The sequence below is a fragment of the Ctenopharyngodon idella genome, chromosome 18, assembly GCF_019924925.1.
Source record: "Ctenopharyngodon idella isolate HZGC_01 chromosome 18, HZGC01, whole genome shotgun sequence".
NCBI lineage: Eukaryota > Metazoa > Chordata > Actinopteri > Cypriniformes > Xenocyprididae > Ctenopharyngodon > Ctenopharyngodon idella.
Window position 1 is genome coordinate 32,822,136 of NC_067237.1, and position 21,785 is coordinate 32,843,920.

The 21,785-nt window shown below is 35.6% G+C and overlaps 3 protein-coding genes across 10 annotated transcripts; 1 reads left to right on the plus strand and 2 right to left on the minus strand.

The window, feature by feature from the left end:
- LOC127500286 (uncharacterized) lies at positions 1-6,535 on the plus strand. The gene is made up of 3 exons (XM_051871361.1): positions 1-363; positions 673-903; positions 2,458-6,535. The coding sequence occupies exons 2-3, from the start codon at positions 678-680 to the stop codon at positions 3,381-3,383; spliced, it is 1,152 nt and encodes a 383-aa protein (XP_051727321.1). The 5' UTR covers positions 1-363; positions 673-677; the 3' UTR covers positions 3,384-6,535.
- On the minus strand, positions 6,389-13,322 carry dcun1d5 (DCN1, defective in cullin neddylation 1, domain containing 5 (S. cerevisiae)). Of its 8 annotated transcripts, none has more exons than XM_051871367.1 (11): positions 13,181-13,322; positions 12,374-12,430; positions 12,211-12,245; positions 11,998-12,100; positions 11,825-11,916; positions 11,015-11,085; positions 10,809-10,900; positions 10,606-10,714; positions 8,889-8,993; positions 8,596-8,698; positions 6,389-6,829 (listed from the first exon to the last, which is right to left on the minus strand). In XM_051871367.1, exons 4-11 carry the CDS (start codon positions 12,066-12,068, stop codon positions 6,774-6,776), a joined length of 699 nt encoding a protein of 232 aa, XP_051727327.1. In that variant the 5' UTR covers positions 12,069-12,100; positions 12,211-12,245; positions 12,374-12,430; positions 13,181-13,322; the 3' UTR covers positions 6,389-6,773. The 8 variants fall into 8 exon arrangements, with proteins under 8 accessions (XP_051727327.1, XP_051727323.1, XP_051727326.1 ...); XM_051871363.1 differs by having other exon boundaries at positions 12,203-12,245; XM_051871366.1 differs by having other exon boundaries at positions 11,998-12,129; positions 12,203-12,245.
- An 8-nt stretch (positions 13,323-13,330) lies between these two features.
- Positions 13,331-21,497, minus strand: eif2a (eukaryotic translation initiation factor 2A). The gene is made up of 14 exons (XM_051871360.1): positions 21,402-21,497; positions 20,571-20,640; positions 20,412-20,483; positions 19,813-19,931; positions 19,502-19,601; positions 19,306-19,388; positions 18,914-18,987; positions 18,678-18,822; positions 18,455-18,571; positions 15,707-16,281; positions 14,574-14,687; positions 14,387-14,500; positions 13,870-13,935; positions 13,331-13,638 (listed from the first exon to the last, which is right to left on the minus strand). The coding sequence occupies exons 1-14, from the start codon at positions 21,427-21,429 to the stop codon at positions 13,573-13,575; spliced, it is 1,743 nt and encodes a 580-aa protein (XP_051727320.1). The 5' UTR covers positions 21,430-21,497; the 3' UTR covers positions 13,331-13,572.
- Positions 21,498-21,785: the final 288 nt, after the last annotated feature.

Here is a 21,785-nt window from a genome sequence, read left to right on the forward strand (position 1 = left end):
CCAAATATGATTTTTCTGCTGTTGTATTGCATTGAATGGATACAATCAGAATACCTACTTGAACAATTGTCAATTTCTCATTTGCTACTCTGCATAAATTTATTACGGTGGCAAAGAATGTTACTAATTACCTCAAACTCACATTTGTTCAGCCATAATAAACCGGCTTTAACTGTTATATCAACTCAAACCTTTAAGATAATCCACTGGCATTCTCATCCACATGACATCCTGTCTATTATTGAAGCGAAAAAATGTTAATCTTTAAACATGGAGCACGAGATGAAATATAAGAGCTGTCATGTGAGGACTGTACTTTACTCTTCTTACTGAGACAACAGCACAAACTACAAGACCCATTCTGTGAGTATTTGACTGCCTGATCTGAGACATATTTATAAATATAGGTCATATATCTGTGTGGTTTTAAATGTATTTCATTCTTCAAATGATAACAGTAAGAAATTCTCTACTTTGACAAAATTTCAGGTTTTGCTTGTTTTGTGAAGACAAATCAGTCGTACTTTTTCTGGCTGCTGTACATAGATATATAATATGTATGACTTGGGTCAAAGAGCTGTCTTATATTTACATAATTATTGCAAATGCAGTAATATTGGTACAGCAGTTAAATTTACATTGAAGTTAATGAACGTCTCATTTTTTTTCTAGAGACCATGGAGGTCAGAATCAGTTCTTTGTTGAGTTTGATTCTCCTTTGGAACTTTCTATGTATTAGTAGCAGCAGAACAGAACACAGTGACATTTATGAGAGAAACTCTCAACAGTCGCCAGAGACTCTAATGAGTCAAACAAACCATCTGCAGGTCAGACCTGAAAACTCAGTTCACATTCATCCAGGAGAAACGCTGACACTTCAGTGCAGAGAGGAAGGAAATGAAGGTGAGCAGCACAAATACAAAGAAATGAATTTCTTTCTACAGCATGTTGGGAATACAAATATACAAACTTATTCTGTTTTCTTGAATTTTACACAAATTGTAGTGTTGATTGCATTTGCATATATTATATTGCATTTGTATATATGTAGTGTTGATTGCATATATATATATATATATATATATATATATATATATATATATATATATATATATTAGTGATTAAACGGATCGTTGTTGATCCGTGACCCGTACGGACCAAGCCCCACGGTTCGGCACGGATCAATTGCAAGTTTAACCGCAATAGAGTGAAAGGTTATCATTTGCACGTGTTTTGTCTTGCTAGTTTACACATTAAATAGATATAAAACCATTCCAGCGCTAGAAGAGGCAAAAGAGGATTTAATTCGGTATCGCACGCCACGCTGTTATCGATGCGCACAGACGCACATACAAGGCTCGCGCGCACACACACATACCCACACAGAGAGAGAGAGGTGCGTTTCAGATAGCTCGCGAACTCCAAATTGATTTCTCTTTCGCGTCCTCAGTACACTTGGATGGATACATACACGCATTATGTCAGTCAAAATACCCCTCTCCGCAAGTATTCTCGTAAACACATTCGGTTATGTCTTAATTGAACGAGGTGAGAATTCGGATGTGTATGTATGGGATGTGTGCGTGCATGGGGTCTTACTCTTAAAGTGACAGCAACCTATAAATATCTGCTGTTGTCTGTCATGTAAATCAAACAACAAAACACAGCTTTATACAGTGTATTTATACAGTGAACAGTGTCATTTTACATTTAATTATTACATTTCTGTACATGAAAATTAATAGGCTACTACAGTTAGACCTTATACTTTATTTGTAACTTTATGTTGTATTTATCTATTCTTGTAATTGGTGTACAGTATGTACGTACAGTATGTATGTACAGTTCTTTTTACAGTCTGTTCACTTGCCTTTAATAATGTATTAGTTAGGCTAGTAGTTTTTGCTGTGGTATCGGAGTAGTTAAAGTGGGCTAAGTAATAAATGCAAAGTTACCCCCCACCCCCCATTTTTTTTTTTTTTTTTGTGCTGATCCGAAGAATGATCCGATCCGTGACTTAATAACCATGATATGATCCGAACCGTGAGTTTTGTGATCCGTTAAACCACTAATATATATATATATTTATATATAGTAATCTATATTTTTAATTTTAGTAATGTTGTTGTGTTTTTGTCATTTTAAATGTCTATATAGTTTTTTTAAAATTTTATATCAGTTTTGTGTTTTTTTTTTTTTTTTGTAATTTTAGTATGTGAAGTGAAATGTTGCTTTGGCAACTACCTAGTTTTTAAATTTTATTTGATTTCAGTAAACATTTTATTTCGAGCAAAAAAATAAAAAAATAAATTAATAGTTGTGGATGAATATTTCTTGAAGGTTAAGTGCCTTCTTTCACTGACCATTTATTGAAAAAGAACAAAAATGTAGCTCCATGTTTAAGTTATTTGAAGCTATGAAAAGTGTCTCTTTGATTGTTTATTCTTAACTTTGCAGTGCTGGCGCAGTGGTGGCAGACACCTTTTGGATTGTTTGACGGCTGCAACCACCAAAACAAAGACCCAGTGGAAACATGCAATGGCACTTTGAGGATTTTAAGGGCCACATCCAGCCATGATGGACTCTATATCTGTATCCGCCTGGACAAGATGAGCAAAACAATTGTGCCTTACAGAGTTAATGTAGTGGGCTTAAATCCTAACATTAACAAACAGCCGAGGAAGACCAGGGAGGTTTACGCCGACACGCTGTCAGAAAGCCATTTCGCGGCGGCTGTGGCATCATCAGTAATCGTGAGCTTTTTAGTGGCCTTCACACTTGGTGCATTCAGTAGATCCTACGTAATAAAGTGTCTACGAACGATAAGGGCTCACATACCTTATAGAAAAGATGATCACAATCACATCAATGGAGAAAACAACGAACAAACCACCAGAGCACAACCTGAGACAGTGTTCTTCCATAAAAACCACGACAGTGGAGAAGACACTGTGGACATTAGTTTGGTTGATCAGGAACGCAGGACCTCTGATAATGTAGACGCTATAGGAAATGGAAATGCAGATGGCGGGAAGGATGATACTCAGGGCTGTGAAGGTGAAGAACAAAACCAAGAGTTCAGATCAGTGGTTAGTCCACATCCAAAGAAGAAGAGCCGCGTCATTAAATTGTACAACTATGATGAAGAAGGGAATCGATTCAGCCACATCAAAGACTCTGCGATGGAGGGTGAAGACAAGATCAGGCCAAAAATCAGAACGAAATCTTTGACGCGACTCAATGCCATCATGAAACAGGCAGACTTAAACCCAGTTAAAGATTCAGCTGAGAGCCAGTCGACTCAACCAGATGCTCCTTCCCATGAAAACGGTGTTTCAGCTACAGAAGGAGACGGAGTCTCACAAACAAGTCAAGAGACATGAAATGGAGGAAATGATCATTGTAAAGAACTTTGAAAATTTAACTGGGTCTGATTGGACGATTGACTTAGGCCTAACTGTCATTGTCAAAAAATTAAGTGTTCAGTAAAATCCATGCAATTTTGTGTATATCGTTAAATTGTAAGTTAAATGTTTATACAATGTCACATGTTCTTTCAGCAGTAGTAATTTTGTTGCATATATTAGAGATGTAATCAAAAATATTTTTATAAAACGGTTAGTTCCTGTCCTTGATTCTGATTTGTCAATAGCTGTGTTTTATTCATGATAAAACATGGCTATGACTGCTTCATCCAACGGTTATTACCTGCATTCAGATTTAGCATTTTTCTTCAGATCAGTCCTATGTTCATAATAAAAAAAATATCCGCTGCAATATCTTGTCCTTTTAACAGTTAAGGGGTTTTCCCGTGACTGACAGCGCTAGTCAAAGTATTTGTCAGTTGCGTCTTGTTCCGTGTTCACTACAGTTCAGTCTTTTCAATATAAAAGTCTTCACTACTGACTGACACACTCATAAAGACAGTCTTTGCCGCCATCTAATGGCGTAATAATGTAACTTCTGTTGCTGTTCACGGTCAGGGACTATTTTTTCTGGCAGAAGGAAGGCTTTTAGTGATTTTACTTCATGAAAGTTGCATTGATACATATTTTTTGGCTTTAATATTTGTATTGTATGGTAACCATTTTATAAAAGCAATAAAGTACTTGAGGCTAGTGCTGTATCGTGAATAAGTCACGGCTGAAGGGGTTGCAGGCACTCCTCTCCGCGTCGTGCCTAACAACGCCCTTCAGCTGTGACTTATTCACGATACAGCACAGCCTCTTGTACCTTATTGCTTACATACAGCACTTGTTTAGAAGTTTATGGTCAGTAAGATTTTTTTGAACGATATTATTTCATTAAAGATGCATTAAATTGACCAAAAGTGACAGTAGACATTTATAATATTACAAAAGATTCTGATTTAAAATAAATGCTACTTGCTACTTTTGAGCTTTCTATTCATCAAAGAATCCTGAAGAAAATCTACAAAATTATGAAGCAGCACAAGTTTTTTTCCAACTTTGATAATAAGAAGAAATGTTTCTTGAGCATCAAATCAGCATATTAGAATGATTTGTGAAGCATCATGTGAAACTGAAGACTGGAGTAATGATGCTGAAAATTTAGCTTTGCATCACAGGAATAAATAACATTTTAAAATATACAGTATCTCACAAAAGTGAGTACACCCCTCATATTTTAGCAACCATTTTAGTATATCTTCTCAAGCGACAATACTATAGAAATGAAAATTGTATATACTTTAGAGTAGTCAATGTGCTGCTTGTATAGTAGTACAGATTTACTGTCCTCTAAAAATAACTCAACATACAGCCATTATTGTCTAAATAACTGGCAACAAAAGTAAGTACACCCTAAGTGAACATGTCAAAACTGTGACCAATGTGTCAGTATTTTCTGTGAGCACTGCCTTAGTCCTCCTGGGCATGGAATTCACCAGAGCTGCACAGGTTGTTGCTGGGATCCTCTTCCACTCCTCCATAATGACATCACGGAGCTGCTGGATGTTAGACACATGGCGCTTCTCCACCTTCCACTTGAGGATGCCTCACAGGTGCTCAATAGGGTTCAGGTCTGGAGACATACTTGGCCACTCCATCGCATCATGTTCTGCTTCAGAATGTCACAGTACATGTTGGAATCCATGTTTCCCTCAATGAAGTGCAGTTCCCCAGTCCCAGCAGCGCTCCTGCAGCCTCAGACTATGATGCTACCACCACCATGCTTGACTGTAGGCAAGACACAATTTTCTTGGTACTTCTCACCAGGGCGTCACCACACATGCTGGATAACATCTGAGTCAAACAAGTTTATCTTAGTCTCATCAGACCACAGGACATGGTTCCAGTAATTTATGCTTTTGGACAGGTTGTCTTCAGCAAACTGTTTGCGGACTTTCTTGTGAACCAGCTTCAGAAGAGGCTTCTATCTGGGACGACGGCCATGCAAACCGACTTGTTGCAGTGTGCGTCGTATGGTCTGAGCACTGACAAACTGACCTTCCGCTTCTGCAACCTCTAAAGCAATGCTGGCAGCACTCGTGCATCTGTTTTTTGAAGCCAGCTTCTGCACCTGATTCACAGCACGAGGACTCAACTACTTTGATTGACCCTTGCGAGGCCTGTTCCGAGTGCAACCCATCTTGGAAAACCTCTGTATGACCCTGGCCACTGTACTGTAACTCAGTTTCAGAGTGTTACCGATCTTCTTATAGCCTAGGCCAACTTTGTGGAGAGCAACAATTCTAATTCTCAAATCCTCAGAGAGTTCTTTGCCATGAGGTGCCATGTTGATCATCCAGTGGTCAGTATGAGAGAATTGTACTCAAAGCACCAAATTTTAACTGCTCTAATACAAGATACGCAAATTTGTATTGTCCTATCAAGCAGACAAAAACATGAACATGATGAATAGGACATGTGGCTTTGCATGGTTAAAAGATGTAGAGCTGTAATCACTGCGTGTACTCACTTTTGTTGCCAGCTATTTAGACAATAATGGTTGTATATTAAGTTATTTTCAGAGGACAGTAAATCCATACAGCTATACAAGCAGCACATTGGCTACTTTAAAATATATACAAGTTTCATTTCTATAGTATTGTCCCTTGAGAAGATATACTAAAATGGTTACAAAAGTGAGTACACCCCTCACATTTCAGTGAGATACTGTATGCATAGAAAGAATTGAAATATTTCACAGTATTACTGTTTTTACTGTATTTTGGATCAAATAAAGGCAGCCTAGATGAGCCTAAGGGTCTTTCATTTAAAAAAAAAATCTTACTGACCCCAAACTTTTGAGTAGTAATGTGTGTGAAAGTAAATCTTTTATTCATGCTTAATTTAGATTGCTGAATAATGCTTTATTGCTCTAACAGTGCTGTATATGCAAAGCCACTAATGTCCAGAAGAAAAAATAATTTACAACTGCTTTATTTATTTCCTTTTCAAGACACTATAAACAAAGTAAAACTTTAAGGGAAAAAAATGAAAGGGACAAAAATTACAAACAGACCGTTTCCCTCTCAAAAAAAAAAAAAAAAGAAATAATACAACACTGGCAATATAACTGTTCAACAAATCAATACATATGAAAAATATTTCCCCTTTTGTTTGTCTTGTGATTCTTCTGTGTCATTTTCCTTTTAAAGTAACACTGTAAATGTCTCTGGGTAGTGACGATCCGAATTGGGCATCGGATACATTGAAGCAATCCTCGAGAGGTATGCCAACTTCTGGGGCAGCCTGGGGCACACCGAAAAAAAAAATATCTGATGTGCTTTAATTCAGCGTCTGGTTTTGCTATAATGCAATTCTGGCTTTATGCCACTCCACAAACTCATCCAGCATCACTGGCCCTGAAATCAGCAGAGAGACAGAGAACATCAGCAATTTAACTGAGAAAGATGAATGGGCGAATGACAAGACAATAGAGCTGCATGATTCTAGATAAATTGAGAATCGCAATTTATTTTTTGTATAAAATAGAGATCACGATTCTCCCTTGATTCTGAATAGACAATTAAACAAAATAACATGTAATTTACTAGAGGTTCTGACAAAAATGTAATTGCTGTCTAATTAAAAAGGTTTAATTAATTTGAATGAATTATTAAAAAAAATGATTTGAATGAATGATTCAGTGACTCCTAAATACTGCTCTACTCTGCTCATAAACACTTGTTTCATTACTAGATGAATCAGCGTTTTTGAACGAATCGAATGAATGATTCACTGACAGATACATTTTTTTTTAACAGTCACTTGTCGCCACCTACTGGTGTAACGACGCAATTGATTTTTATTTGAAGCATCAAGTTACTTTCAAAAGGTGATTTAGGCTACTTTCACACTGCGAGTCTTAATGCTCAATTCAGATTTTTGCTCAGATCTGATTTTTTTGTATAGCTTTTCACACATTGTTGTTTTAAATGAGGCCAATGTCAGATTTCCGGTGTGAATAGATCATGGTTCTGAACTGACCTGCATGCGCAAAAGAACGATATAAATGGGATTGCCTGGTTTTTACCACAAAATCCACTCAATTGCTTCTCAAAACTAGTCCAAAACTAGTCTAAAACTAGCCCAATTGCGTTCCAGGGGGTATCCTGGTAAAAATCGCATTCTGGGGGTTAAACATCACGTTAGTGCGGTCGCTTCAACCCACGGAGTTGCAAAACAACCCGCGGCAACAGTGAAAAAGTAACCCAATTCTGCGGGAAAATCGCGGACTTGGCAACACACACAGCATGCTGTCATATGGAAGTAAACACGGAGGGCATTAAAGTAAGCGATTACACGTTTATTTATAGTGTGATCTGCCGTGGAAATCAGCTAAATTACGTGCAGGCAAAATGAAAAATAAAGACAATGATGTGACAAAAGAGAGCAGAGTTTTGAAACTTTTATGATACGAGCCTCTCATGTTTTGCTTGTATTATAGAGCTGTCTCTGTAATACTTACGAGTGTATGACACATCACTGCACTTCTACTGACTACCTTTTGCAACTGCCTTGATGACATTGGGTATGTAAAATCTTTGAGTAGACTAATGGGCGCAGAATCGTGACGAATGTTGATCTTGAAATCGCATGAATTCTGATATAACTGTCGCATTACACAACATCTGACCTGTATCAGATTTAGTACCACATATGAAAGTGGCACAAATCATAATCGAAAAGATCAGATTCCATGTGGTCTGTACTGTTCACACAGTCATGGGGAAAACAGATACGAGTCACATATGGGCACAAAAAAAAAAAAAAAAAAAAAAAAATCAGATTTGGGCTACATTTGCCTGCAGTGTGAATGGAGCCTTACTCTATTTAACGCTTCTGTAGACATCTATGTTTATATCCGAACTATAAACTTTAATCCCAATAATTCTGTGACAATTTGAATTACTGTAACACAGAAATATTGATACTGTGTGTCATACCTATACAACTGCTCTCTCTGGGTCAACAGCAGATTTTAATGTTCTGGTGTGATTTTGACAAAGGTTTAGTAGATATAGCCAAATCGCTGTCATTTAGGAATAAGATCGTGTCTGTGTTTGAATCGAGATCACAATCTTTTAACGATTAATCGTGCAGCTCTACAAGAGAAACATAAACTTACAGGCTCCATCTTCATCATAGTTGCTCAAGTCTGTGTTAACTGTACGGCTGAACTCTAAGACGTTGTACCACTGGTCCTTGTTCATGACTTTATACTTTGATTGCTAGAGGAAAGATACTTCTGTTAGTCACATTATTAAAGAACAAATACTACTAAATTCAGAGTTTTTAAATGCATAGTCCACCAAAAAGAGATCATATATGGTTCAGTTTGGCTTTAAATTGCGTCTTTTTGTCCTATTTGGAGCTTGACAGCTGATTCAACAGTCTGGATTAGAGAAAGAGATGACAAACCTCCAGAAATTGGTGGAACACTGGGAACAGAGGCCACGTTCTTCCAAGGAGCAGCGCCAGCATGGATTTTGCAGTGTCCATATCAAGACTGCGCTGATCTTTATCCTACAGACAAAACCAGATGAATATGCTAAAAGAACATCAATAAAGGCTGGAACACACTACACAACTTTTAAACTCTGAACACATTTTAAAACACTAGGCATCTTACACTTGCCGACTTTGTAAATGGTTACAGAGAAAAACTGGGCATCATACACCAAGACTACGTTCAGACTGTCAGTCCAAATCCGATTTTTGTGCATATCTGATTGAAATCAGATCAGATTTAGCAAGTTAGAACAGAAGAAAAAAAAAAAAAAGAAAAAAAAAAAAAAAAATCACATGAAATGTGATTTTTACAAATCTGTTTCATGCTACATTCATATGTGGTTTAAAATCCTATTTACATCGCATTTCTGGAAATCCGTTTCACTCTGACCGCTCTGATCGGATTTCGCATGGTTCTCATGCCACGTAAAACATCAGACATTGTTATAGGAAACATGCAGAAAGTTGCTGCAGAAACAAGGTTGTGTTGTTGCAAAGTGCCGGACGAGCAGAAAATTACAATATAAAGGAGACATGTTTTGAAACAGAAAAAGCCACACGTACAGGCCTCCTACATTTCTGCCGCTGCCTCAGAAGATGCAGTAGTTCAGCACGGCGGCTACACATTGTCATGTTGTAAAAAAGACAACATCTGTATTGCAAACCCTTTCCACGTTGCTGCTGCTGTTGTTTTTGCCGTATACCTACCAACGCAACATCACTGCCATAGAAACCAATGCAGATATTCCAGCAAACGAAAGAGCGGCATGGAGACACAAATTAGATCTGAACAGTTGTGGACATCAATAATTTTAGATCAGATTCCAATCGGATACACAAATAATCGGATTTGGACTGACAGTATGAACGTAGCCTTAATGACTGAGGATCATACACTACCAGACTTTCAAATCTTTCCAAACACAACAAACTCACACAGAAACATGTGCCTCATTGCTAGGAGGCGCATGACAGATTAAACAAACATGGATGTAAAGGAGATGACTGCAGTAGTTGTTGTAGTGACTCTGTGTGCTGAGTCGCAAAAGAAAAAAACGAGTCAAGCGAATTTGAATGCGGTTTTAGGTGGGTAGACGTGGTCAGTATGGACTCTACAGATTACAACGTGACTTAGAGGTGAGTGGTGCAGCCAGTTGTTTTATCTGTGCTGATGAGACAATCATTGAGGCTAATTTGTTATGTGTGCTCTGTTAATTTATTTTAGTATTGTTATTTGTATTGTATTTTATTGCAACACTGCTAGAGGACAGCTTTAGATTCAGTAGCGACACGTCATACACTGTACGATATGTGTTCTAAAATCAGCTGAATATATCAAACATGTTTTGATATCTTCTAACTGGATGGAATCATAGTCTGAAGCTAAAAATTCAGAGTCTGTGCCCATCAATCTGTCAACTCCGACTGCCCAAAATCTGCAGACTGGCACAGACTTTCAAGACTGCAAATCGGGGCAAAAATCTGAGCAAAAGTTGTGTAGTGTATTCCAGCCTTAAACAGACACAAATTCACTGCAAAATTACATATAGAAAAAGATGCAAGCAATATTTATCTTAAAATGTAAAAGAAAGTGCTTTTTTTCATCCTACTTAAAAAAGCCTCTCACCCTGGCAAAGTCGAAGGCATATCTGTAAATGCTCTTGAATATAACTGGGTCATTCAGTTGAGAGCGTAAATAATCCAGTCTGCCTTGTAATCGCTCTGTGCAGTCACAACTGTAGAGAGATAAGAGAAGTTAAATGCTAAAATCATAAAAGACTTTTGATTTCTCATGACATCCATGGCATGTGACGTGAAGGTCATTCTTACTGTAGTGATGTCATTCCTTTCAGCCACTCTTCTTTTGTGAAAAATCCCATATTTGTTGCTTCAAGTTTCCAGGCTAAAACTAACATTACAATCTGAAGGGTCACAAAAACACGGTGCACATTATTTCAAGTGATTTCTCATATTTGGACAGAAGGCTGTTCCTAAAAATTAACTTTAGGATTTACATATGAATGAATTTTGCTAACATTTTCTGGCTCCACACCGATGTCCTCACAGAACTTCTCCATGCTTTCTGGTCCGACAATGTCATCTGACCCTACACATATTTAAAGCCACAACAATAATCATTTAAACTCCATTTAACAGAAGAAGAAGAAAAAAAATGGCCCCATTTGACTTTCTTATTACATGTTTATGGTCTTATTGCAAATGATTCATCAGTGCAAGTCTTCAAAATCTTTAAGCAATATTTAATAACTTGCTCTACACCTCAAGCCATCTTATATTTCAGCCCTTGCCCTACAAATGTCATATAGACATATTATTCACCATCCTGATTCATAAAATCATGCCCTGTCATTATTTTTTTCTTGATAAATACCGTTTACACTTGGATATGTGTCACATTACGGAAGTAAAATGGTTTGCAAATGCAGTTTCATGTTAACTGGCTGCATGTTTTTAAAGTCGCCATGAAACTGATGTTGCACTAGTCTGTTTTATCTCTATTGTGACGTATATATACACGAGTGAAACGGCTTCTTAAACAAGAAAAAACTGCAGGGCAGGCCTTTTTGTCCATCTGGAATTGATTGGATGGTTGGATTGTTATGGTTTGCTATTGCTGCGATGTCGTTGCAAGAAGGAGGGGAAGTTATTTTGATTAAAGATAATGAAGCACATGAATTAAAAAAAAAAAAAAAAAAAAAAAAAAAAGTGTGCACGGATGAATCATTTATAATAAATATTGCAATATTCCATAAAACAAAACAAAAAAACAAAACAAGTCCATTTTAATTTCATGGTGACTTTAAGGAAAGCATTGATTCACATACCTGCATATTCATAAAACCAGGCGAGACATTTCTTGCTAGAAAACTGATCCTCTGGGTTTACCATCCGTCCTGGAGTTTGTGTCCTACAGTAACTGAGGGGATAAAAGAGGGGATGATACAGTGAATATGTATGAAAGAGTGAAAGATGCAGAGAGAAAGACAAATATTTTTACCTGGTGATTTTGCACTTTCTGATGTTAGGGTCTTCTGAGCCGGACGACTTTCTTTTCTTTTTCACAGGCATAATGGAGCTTCAGGTAAGTTGGTTTGGTCTTACTAAACAAATCACAATCAAACAGAACCAACTGAAGCTGACAGCTGCTTTCCTTCCCATCCAATTCAATATTTCAGGGTCAAAAAAGCAGAAACCAGCTCTACCTGTGTACCTTTGGGCACCGTGTCCATTCAAGTGTACTAGACTCTAAAACAGGAGGAAAAACAAAATGAGAACTTCATACTCATAGTCAATGCATGACTTATACAACAAATAGATTTAAACATTAACTCATGCTAAAATTCAAATATGTGCTGTCAAGATATAGGACTTACAAGGCAAAGATATCGTCACAAATACCTCTTTTCTTCTTATCGTCCCACTGTTCAGACCTTTACAAAAGAAAAAGAAATAATTTGTGTGATGTTTACCAGCTTTACATGCAAAATATCTTCAAATGTCATTGCTGGATGTCTTAGCCTGCATGTGAACGCCATCAAAAACAACTATAAACATGAATAATGTCACATAATCATTTTAAAATCCGAGGCATATCCTGATGTTAATATGTAAAGCAAAATATCCATTTGACAGAACAAAAAAAAATGTCTAGAGAAACACTTGAGCTTAAACTTCGTACTTAATACATAAAGGAATGTATTGTTGTATTATTTTAAATAGAACTTAAAATGGCTGCTTATTAAAATCATATCATTTTACTAGATCCAGAAATTAATCCAAGAATGTACTAAATTTCCCTGACACTAAACGTAATGTTTGATTTACACAGATAAAGTTAAAAGCAATTTAAAAACAAACAACTGAAAAACTATCAGATAAAACAATAAAACAAAACTGACGCATCGCCTTTGTGGCTACTGAAATGGCTGAACTGCTTAATGCGAAAGCCCGAAACTCATCGAAACGTGTGATATCGATAAAAATATATTTATATAGAGGTTAAAACTAAAAGAGCGTCAAAACAACTGATGGTATGAGTAAAAAGAAAGACAAACACGCATGTGCTATATGAACATATATGAACACCACCTCACCGGCTCATTTAAATATCACAAATAAACACCCAATTAAACACTCCACAGATACGAAACTCAGTGTAATAAAGTGCGCACTCATCAAACCTGAATTATCAAATGGTTTTAGTTCGTCCTCTTGAGTTTATTTGTTAACAATTTCATCTGCGTTTGGGCTGAAATCTGCGACTGCTTTAGTACCACACTGAAGAAATGAACACTTCCGGCTCCCCAACCGACATAATAAAAGTCACGCAGTTTGAATTTCAACATTTTTATTTAGTATTTCATGGATGTTCTCCCGTGCTATACGTCACATTGCATAGCAATATTGCTTTTGAGAATTAAGTTCTTATTATCGTAGCCATGTTCAAAGAAGCAAAACAGTCTCTTTGTTGTCCATGAGTAGTTTGTGAAAAAAAGAATCTACATATTCATAGCAGTATGACAAAGCAATGTTTGAAAACAGATGACCAATGTGAAAAACTGGTGAAGTGAGTTTACAGTCCTAATTCAAGATCTTCAAGCTCTTTCAACAGCTGGGACTCCTTCTGCATCTTCTCAAGCTGTAAAAAAGTGGGAAAATATTATAATTAAGGGTGCGGGTAAACATTACAAAATTCTTATGAAAACTTCTGGAAAAAAAGACTGTGTACTTAATGTCTTTTAGGACGGAATTAACTATTTATCTCATGAAGCTTTGCAAATGATGTAATCAAATCAAAAACAATGATACAAATGAAAATAATCTGAAATATTCATTAAGAGGTGCTGATGAGATTATAAAGCTATTGTACCTGATTTTTTTGCATTACTTTGCCGGCCGCCTGTTGCTCCTTCAGTTCATCAATGGCTTTGAGTTTCTAAAAGAGAAACAAAAATCACATTGGATATATATATGCTTATATCAGTATACGTGATATATACTATATCAGACAGGTATACTGCACTACACCCAGAAATTATCATAATTTTTATAATTTTTTTGGTACATTTATACAGAAAAACACACAAAAAGTTTTTTTTTTTTTTTTTAAGAAATAAGACCTTTACAGGGCTACTCCATTAAAAAAGTGACAATTTACTCAAAATAAAGGTAAATAGTTAATTTTCTACCAATTACATAAAAGGTGTATAAATAAAATAGATTAAAATGACTTAAATTAAATAAAGTATCACAAAAGTACGTCCATTTGTGCTCTATTCCAAGTCAAAAATAAATGGCAGAATTTAGTTTCTTTCCCTTCAGGAAGACTGTATCTGTGTATGTATACATTTATTTTATTTGATTGTAAACATATTTCAAACATTTACCTTTTTTAAATTCTTGATCTTTTTGTCAGTTTCAGGGTCTCCACAGCTAGAAGTCACATGACTGGCAGGGGCGGTGTCTGCTACTGGAGGCAGAGCTTCATCAGGCTTGTTTTCCTGAATTAATGTAAAGCATCACTTTGAGTTAAATATTCCTCTGTATTGTTAATTGAACATTAAAAACATGTACCTGCTTAGCTGCTTTCTTTGCTTCTCGTCTTTTCTGGTTTTTCAAAGCAGCTTTAGATATTTGCTTCTCTCCTGCAGCACCAGGTTTCATGTTCTGCGGCGGCTCCTCTTCATGCTTGGATAGACATATTATTGTCATGATTCTGTTCACGGGACATTCATAATGCTGCCCTGCATCAAATTTGCTGAATGAAATCCAAAACAGCACCTTTTTTGTTCTAGTACATCACACATTCTCACAAAATATGACGTGCATTTCGACAACCATACATAAGGTGAAGAAGTCTTGTATTATTCCTTAATCACCAGAAAAACTGCCACAAAGATGTGTTCAATTCTCAGCTGATTTTCACATGTATAACATTATTTTTGGCCTAATCCTGATTTCAAGGTTAGAATTATGGTAAGTGACGGAAGAAAATGCTGCTACATCTGTGGATGGTTTACTACATCCAAACAGTGAAAAAATTACAGATTTTGTGAAAGAAGTGTATTTATTTATAAACTTGTATTTATGTAAAGTTCTTTGAAATTAAATAAAGTATTTGAACACATTTGTGAGTTAAATTATACATACTGAATACTTCATTTTGTCAAAACTTTTGACATTTGACTGCTTTTGTTATTTTGATAAGTGCATTAAAGCTGAAAAATACACTACAGTTCAAAAGATTTTTTTTAATGTTTTTGAAAGAAGTCTCTTCTGCTCACCAAGGCTGCATTTATTTGATCAAAAATACAGTAAAAACTGAAATATTGTAAAATAATACTATTACTATTACAATGAATATATTTTAAAATTTAATTTATTCCTGTGATGCAAAGTGTCTTCAGTGTCACATGATCCTGTATTTTTTAATCAAATAAATGCAGCCTTGGTGAGCAGAAGAGACTTGTTTCAAAAACATTATTGAACAGTAGTGAATATAATTTGAAAAATCTTCATTCTTATTTTGCAGGGAAAAAACCCGATGTGATGGAAATTTTTTATTGATATTTTTGAACTCAGCATCATCAAATTCTTTTTTTTTAATTAATTTTTTTTTTGGTGCAAATCAGCAGAATTTTTTTCAAGATGCAGGGCTATGTAATCTAAACCACAAGATAAAAAGAATCAGCATGACACAAACTCACTAGTTTTGAGCTGGCTGTCTGGGGTTTGTTGCGGAGAGCGGGTGGCCGATACGCCTGGGCTGGTTTGGCTTCAGTGCTGCCAAGCTCACTTGGCAACGCCTGGTATTTTACTGCCTTCTCTGGGAATGTTCCAGGCAGGAAGGGTTGCCATAACACTTCCCAGAGCTCTTTATTTGATGGCGTTTCATGCTTGTACAACACAGTCCCGGTGTAATGCCAGATCTTATAGCCATTGCTGACCCTGAGCCTAGGGGAGCAGGTCGCCGTCACTACATGTTCTCCGTCAGGGCACCAGAAGAAATGTGTGGTATCTTCAGCCTGGGGTTTAGACACCTGCTTATATTTCTTCACGTCCCAAACTTCCATCTGCCCTCTCAGGTTCCCGAACCCAGCGAGGACAAGGATATGACCCTGGGGGCTGTAGAAAGCTGCGTTGCGGGGGCCCGTGCCAAAGTCGAACACTGACTCACATTTGTGGTTAAAGACAGTTGCCTTGGCGGGCATAAAACCATAAACCACGCAAAACTCAGAAGAGTTGGGGTTCCAGGATACGTCATATATGGGGCCGTTCTTTGCTGTGGAGGGCAAAAAAAAAGTATATTCTTAATATAATATATATATATATATATATGTACACATTAATGAGAAACAATAATGCAAAAACATCTTAATGGACCCACAAAAAAGATTTTTTAAGTTTTAAATGTTTTTTGAAAGTCTCTTCTGCTCACCAAGGCTGCATTTATTTGATCAAAAATACAGTAAAAACAGTAATATTGTGAAATATTTTTTACAATTTAACATAACTGTTTTCTATTTGAATATATTTTAAAATGTAATTTATTCCTGTAATGCAAAGCTGAATTTTCAGCATCATTACTCCAGTCTTCAGCAGAGTTGGGGTAATGCATTACAAGTAATGCAAGTTACATAATCAGATAAGTTTTTCTGTCTGGTTCTCGTGAGAGCACCTGGAGATTAGGTTTGGCGCTCACACTGCACATAGTGCGACCCATTAAATATAACTATAAAAAATAAAATAAAATAATTAATAATAGAATTATTGCACTTTATTTAGTTAATTTTTAAATAAAATAAACAAAATAATAAATAAAGTGTGATAATACTATTATATTTTAAAGTAAAAAATGTTTATTAAATAAAAATACAATTATTTTATAGTACACTTAAAAAAATACAATACTAATGTTTACATTTTCATTTATTTTTTATATGAATTTTCAGCATTTTCAAACCTAAAATCAGCAAGCTTTTATTTTGGTGGGTTGCAAGGAAGTAAGTATTATCACTGCCGATTTTAGCACTGCCGAGTGAAGCACAGTGTCACAGTTTTGTGTTTTGCTCAAACCGGCAGATTTATTATGCATTCAGTTCAAATGGAAATCTTATACAGTTTTACAGTTAGTCAATCTATAACCGTTATTGTGCATTAACAGCTGTCAACCATGTCGGTACGCAAATGCCCGGTCTGAACTTATTTACCCAGCGCATTTTTTATTTTGGTCGCATATGTGCACCTCTGAAAATATATGAGTTACTTTTAAAATACATAAAATTGTCTTTACATTTGCCAAAAACAGAACTTTTTTTTTTATTAAAAAACAAACAAGCAAGCCCTGCCCAGGTGAGAAAAAGTAACGCAAAAGTAACGTAACACATTACTTTCCATGTAAAGTAAATAAGTAACATAATTAATTACTTTTTTAGGGAGTAACACAATATACAATAAGTAATGTGTTACTTTTAAAAGAATCTTTTCCCAACACTATTTAGTGTCACATGATCTTTCAGAAATCATTTTAATATGCTGATTTTGCTCAAGAAACAATTAATTTATGAACAGCAATTTAAAATGAAAAGCAATTATTTGAAATTAAAATATTCTGTAATGTTAATATTTAAAAAAATAAAATAAAATTACTGAACTAAAACTTTTAAACAGTAGTTTAATTTTTTTATTTAGTTCTTTTGATTTTGAGGTGAAATATGACATTTCTTAAAGGAACACTCCACTTTTTTTGAAAATAGGCTCATTTTCCAACTCCCCTAGAGTTAAACAGTTGAGTTTTACCGTTTTCGAATCCATTCAGCCGATCTCCGGGTCTGGCGGTACCACTTTTGGCTGCGTAATATCATTGCGCCTGCTGCACCCATGGTACGGCAGCAAATTTCCTTGATTATTACGCCAGAATGAGAGTATAGTTCCTAGCCATATCGGCCTAGAAAATTGCAACTTTTCATTTTTCGTCGGTCTTAGTACACGATGTAACTACAGAAGAGTCAAGTTTTAAATAGGAAAAATATTGAAACTCTTTGGTCATTTTTTAAGGAGATGCTAACGGTCTAATCAGATTCAATGAACTATGCTAAGCTATGCTAAAAGTGGTACCGCCAGACCCGGAGATCGGCTGAATGGATTCGAAAACGGTAAAACTCAACTGTTTAACTCTAGGGGAGTTGGAAAATGAGCCTATTTTCCAAAAAAGTGGAGTGTTCCTTTGAAGTTCATCCTTAGAAATACGATCAACATTTTAACACACACATTATTATATATAAAATTACAGTAGTATAAATATTATTCACCCAATTTTTAGTCCAGTCAGTGGAAATATTATCTGACCTTAATGAGTTTAATTGTTAAAGACAGAAATTGATTTCTATAGACTGCACTGTAATTAGTTATTCATATCACTGATGAATCATTATTCAAAACGGAGTCATACATACGTAGCTGAATTACTGCACTTTCTCCATTGATGGCGACATAATGTAACGTCTGTTCTCCATAGTAAGAGGCTCCTGTTTTATCAACCTCTGTGCTGGCGGTCACTAAAACTGCAGTGGCTTTAGAAAAAAACAGAAAATATTAATATATATTTGACATCCTTTCATAAATGTGTTAATCAAAATGTTGAGAAACCACTTATTTGTTAAAACAAAAATGATCTACCTTTGTTGTTCCACAGCATGCTCACTCTATCGGCTTTGAAAAAGCTTTTGTTTGCCAGAGCAGATGTTGGACCTCCGAAATTAGGATACTGATACAGCCGTACATAAGACGGAGCTCCTTTGCTTCCAGGAACATAGACGGCAACCTTAAGCAATGTGTGAGGGATTAATACACGTTTGTATGAGTAAAACAGCACATGCTGCAGTAAGAGAAAAAGTCTGGAAGGGTTCTGATACCTTGCTCGGCTGTGATCCAGGAGACAAAGCAAACTCAGACACCTTCTGAAGGTGAAGCTTGTTGGCAATAGTTTCTACACAACAAAACACAATATAGATTGCAAACTCAATGGGTGTTTAAAGTCATGACATCTAAAAATCAATATTTTATTTTAGTAATTCTTGTATATATGAATGACACATGCAGGCTACATGAAATATTTTTAAATTTAATTTGTCATAATGCAGGAACCATTAAGCTAACTACTACAAATAATGAGAAATCCTTTATACATTCATATACATTTTAAACCTATAAAAATGTTGTTAAGAAACATGTCCATGTTATTTATCAACATGTTTCCAGCCTATTTGAATATGACATGCACAATGAATTAATTATACTGTGTTACCAAAGTTGTTGTTCTCAAAGAAGTGAAGTTCATTATTGACATTTCTAACGGTAATACTTTCATCATCTGCCCAGCTCGGACACCTGTGAAAATACAGACAACAAACATGCAAAGAACATGTTTAACAGTTACAGAATGAACATGAATAAACTGACAGTAATAATCAATATTGATATGAACAGTAATAGTCTCTTACCATCCTGTAACCTTCTTCTGATAGAAAGCTTTAATGCAGGCACCTGTTTGCAAGTCCCAAAGCTGCAGGTTTGCCTCTCCCTGAGGGTTATCCTGCGTTTCTGAAAAATAAAAACTGTTTTTGTGGTTTTCAAGGCATTACTATGCATTTTCTAAGGCGTTCTGAGTTGTTTTTAGCATGTTACTATGCAGTTGCTAAGGTGTCCTGCTTGCTTAGATTACATTTAGTCTGTTCTTATAGATATTATAAAGCTAGAATGTCATTAAAAAACATTATATATGAATATAATATCATATTTTAAAGGTGCTTACTGGTATATTGCTGCCAGGTGGCCAGAACTTTATTCAAAGGTGAGAATTCCAGCGCTGCTGTTTTGGGTAAATCAAAAGACTTCACCAAATCTCCAGTGGAAACTTTGATCACACTGACCCTATCAAATACACACAGGATATTTACTCAAATGTCAATCTTTACTATTGGAAAACATGATTAGCTTAAAATTTGCAAGTAAAGTACTACATCATTTTTGAGTTGATAAAGCTAATCACAACTTGGTAGAGATAACTTGAGTGTGTTAATTAAGTGCATTTCACTAAATAAATCAAAACTAATTTAGGGAAACTACCAATTTATTAAACCAACTTCTGTGATATTCTCTCAAAAATATTCACAATTTAACAACGTATTTTGGAAAATGAGTGAACGAAACTAAAGATATAGATAACTGCAGAAGTAGGGGGAAATCTATCGAGATTAAAACTCATCTTTTGCTTGACAAATTGGTACTCCTACAAATCAAGTTATCTTAAGTTGAGTAACAAAGGCATAATACTACATTTTTACCATTAAGTTCAACAAATTAAAGTTAAGTCAAAGTTAGGAAATTTGTTAGGTTTTACAGTGTACATACTGTGAGCCATTGCACCAGCCAAACAGGGTCCCATCACTGCTGAACGTCATGTATTTGCCTTGCCGGTCATCTCTGAAACAAATGAAACATGTACTTTTAATAAAGCGGACAAAATTTTGGTGTAAAATCTTTCTTCATGCAGCAAATACAATGACTGACCTCTGAAAAGCAGAGCTTTCCTGACAGCTCGGAGGTCCACACAACAGCAACGTTCCATCCGATCCTCTGACTGTTTGAAATGAAACAGACTATGTTAAAACCAGAAAAGAAAAACTAAAAATTAATGCTGGCTTGACACAAACAAAGTTTAGCCTTGAAGTTTTAAGGTCATAAATCTCGTGTAGATTTAATATTTGGGTCACTTTGAAAAGAAATCTGAAGTTTGTACTGTACAGTCAGGGGGACTGGTGGATGAATAGATTTTTTAATATATGTAAGTCTATGGGACTTAGGGAGATTTTTAATGTCAACCATAGGGAAAAATAAGTCTATTAAATCAGAACAAGCTGAGGGATTTTCTGAGTTTGGTGGATGTAGCTTGAAAATTATTTTAACTTATACAGTTCAAATAATTGTTCTCAGGTTAAAAAAGCCCAACAACAAACAAACCCTGACCTAAGTTACAATGTGTTGGCTTTCTCAAGCCCTCTTAAAACTGTTTATTCTAAACTTATGATGCCATGCACTACAAAGCATTTATCAGCTGATCATTAACTAGATATATCGTTTTTTATATATATTTAAAATTTTCATATGTGTGATATGCTAATACGTGTTAACTTATTTCTCTCATTACGCTGAAATAACGTTACAAATTTTTTTTGCGCACATGACAGGCTAATGAATGAGTTCATGCGTGTATATGTCAGCAAAACTTCAGAATAAAAGACATGAGAATTATTTCATAACATGCTTGCCATCTCACGTTGATAATTTATCTTTACGCAACTGGAATGGGCATGAAATATACATTTTAGAGCAACAACTCACCTGCTAAATGAGGTGTGGGGGGCGCCATTTTGAAACGGAAGTACGACAACGTGCCACGTCATAGCATCCAGCGCCGACGTCACTATAGAGACTTTCGGTCAGTTTGACGTGTAAAATGTCAAAACAAAATTCATAAAGTAAAGTTTTTATACTTTATGAATATACCTTCCGATTTTCATGAGAGTATTTCTATAAATTATTGATTTTTGTATCTCAATAAATCTTATTACAGTTTTATAGGCTAGATTTAGTGTGTGATATTGATTGTCTATAAGTCTTTTAAAATAAGCCGAATATAGCTTAGTAAAATAATAATAATAATTTCGTTTTGTTGACAAACTTCGTAGAAAAAAATACCGCACAATGAATTTTGATGAATGCTTT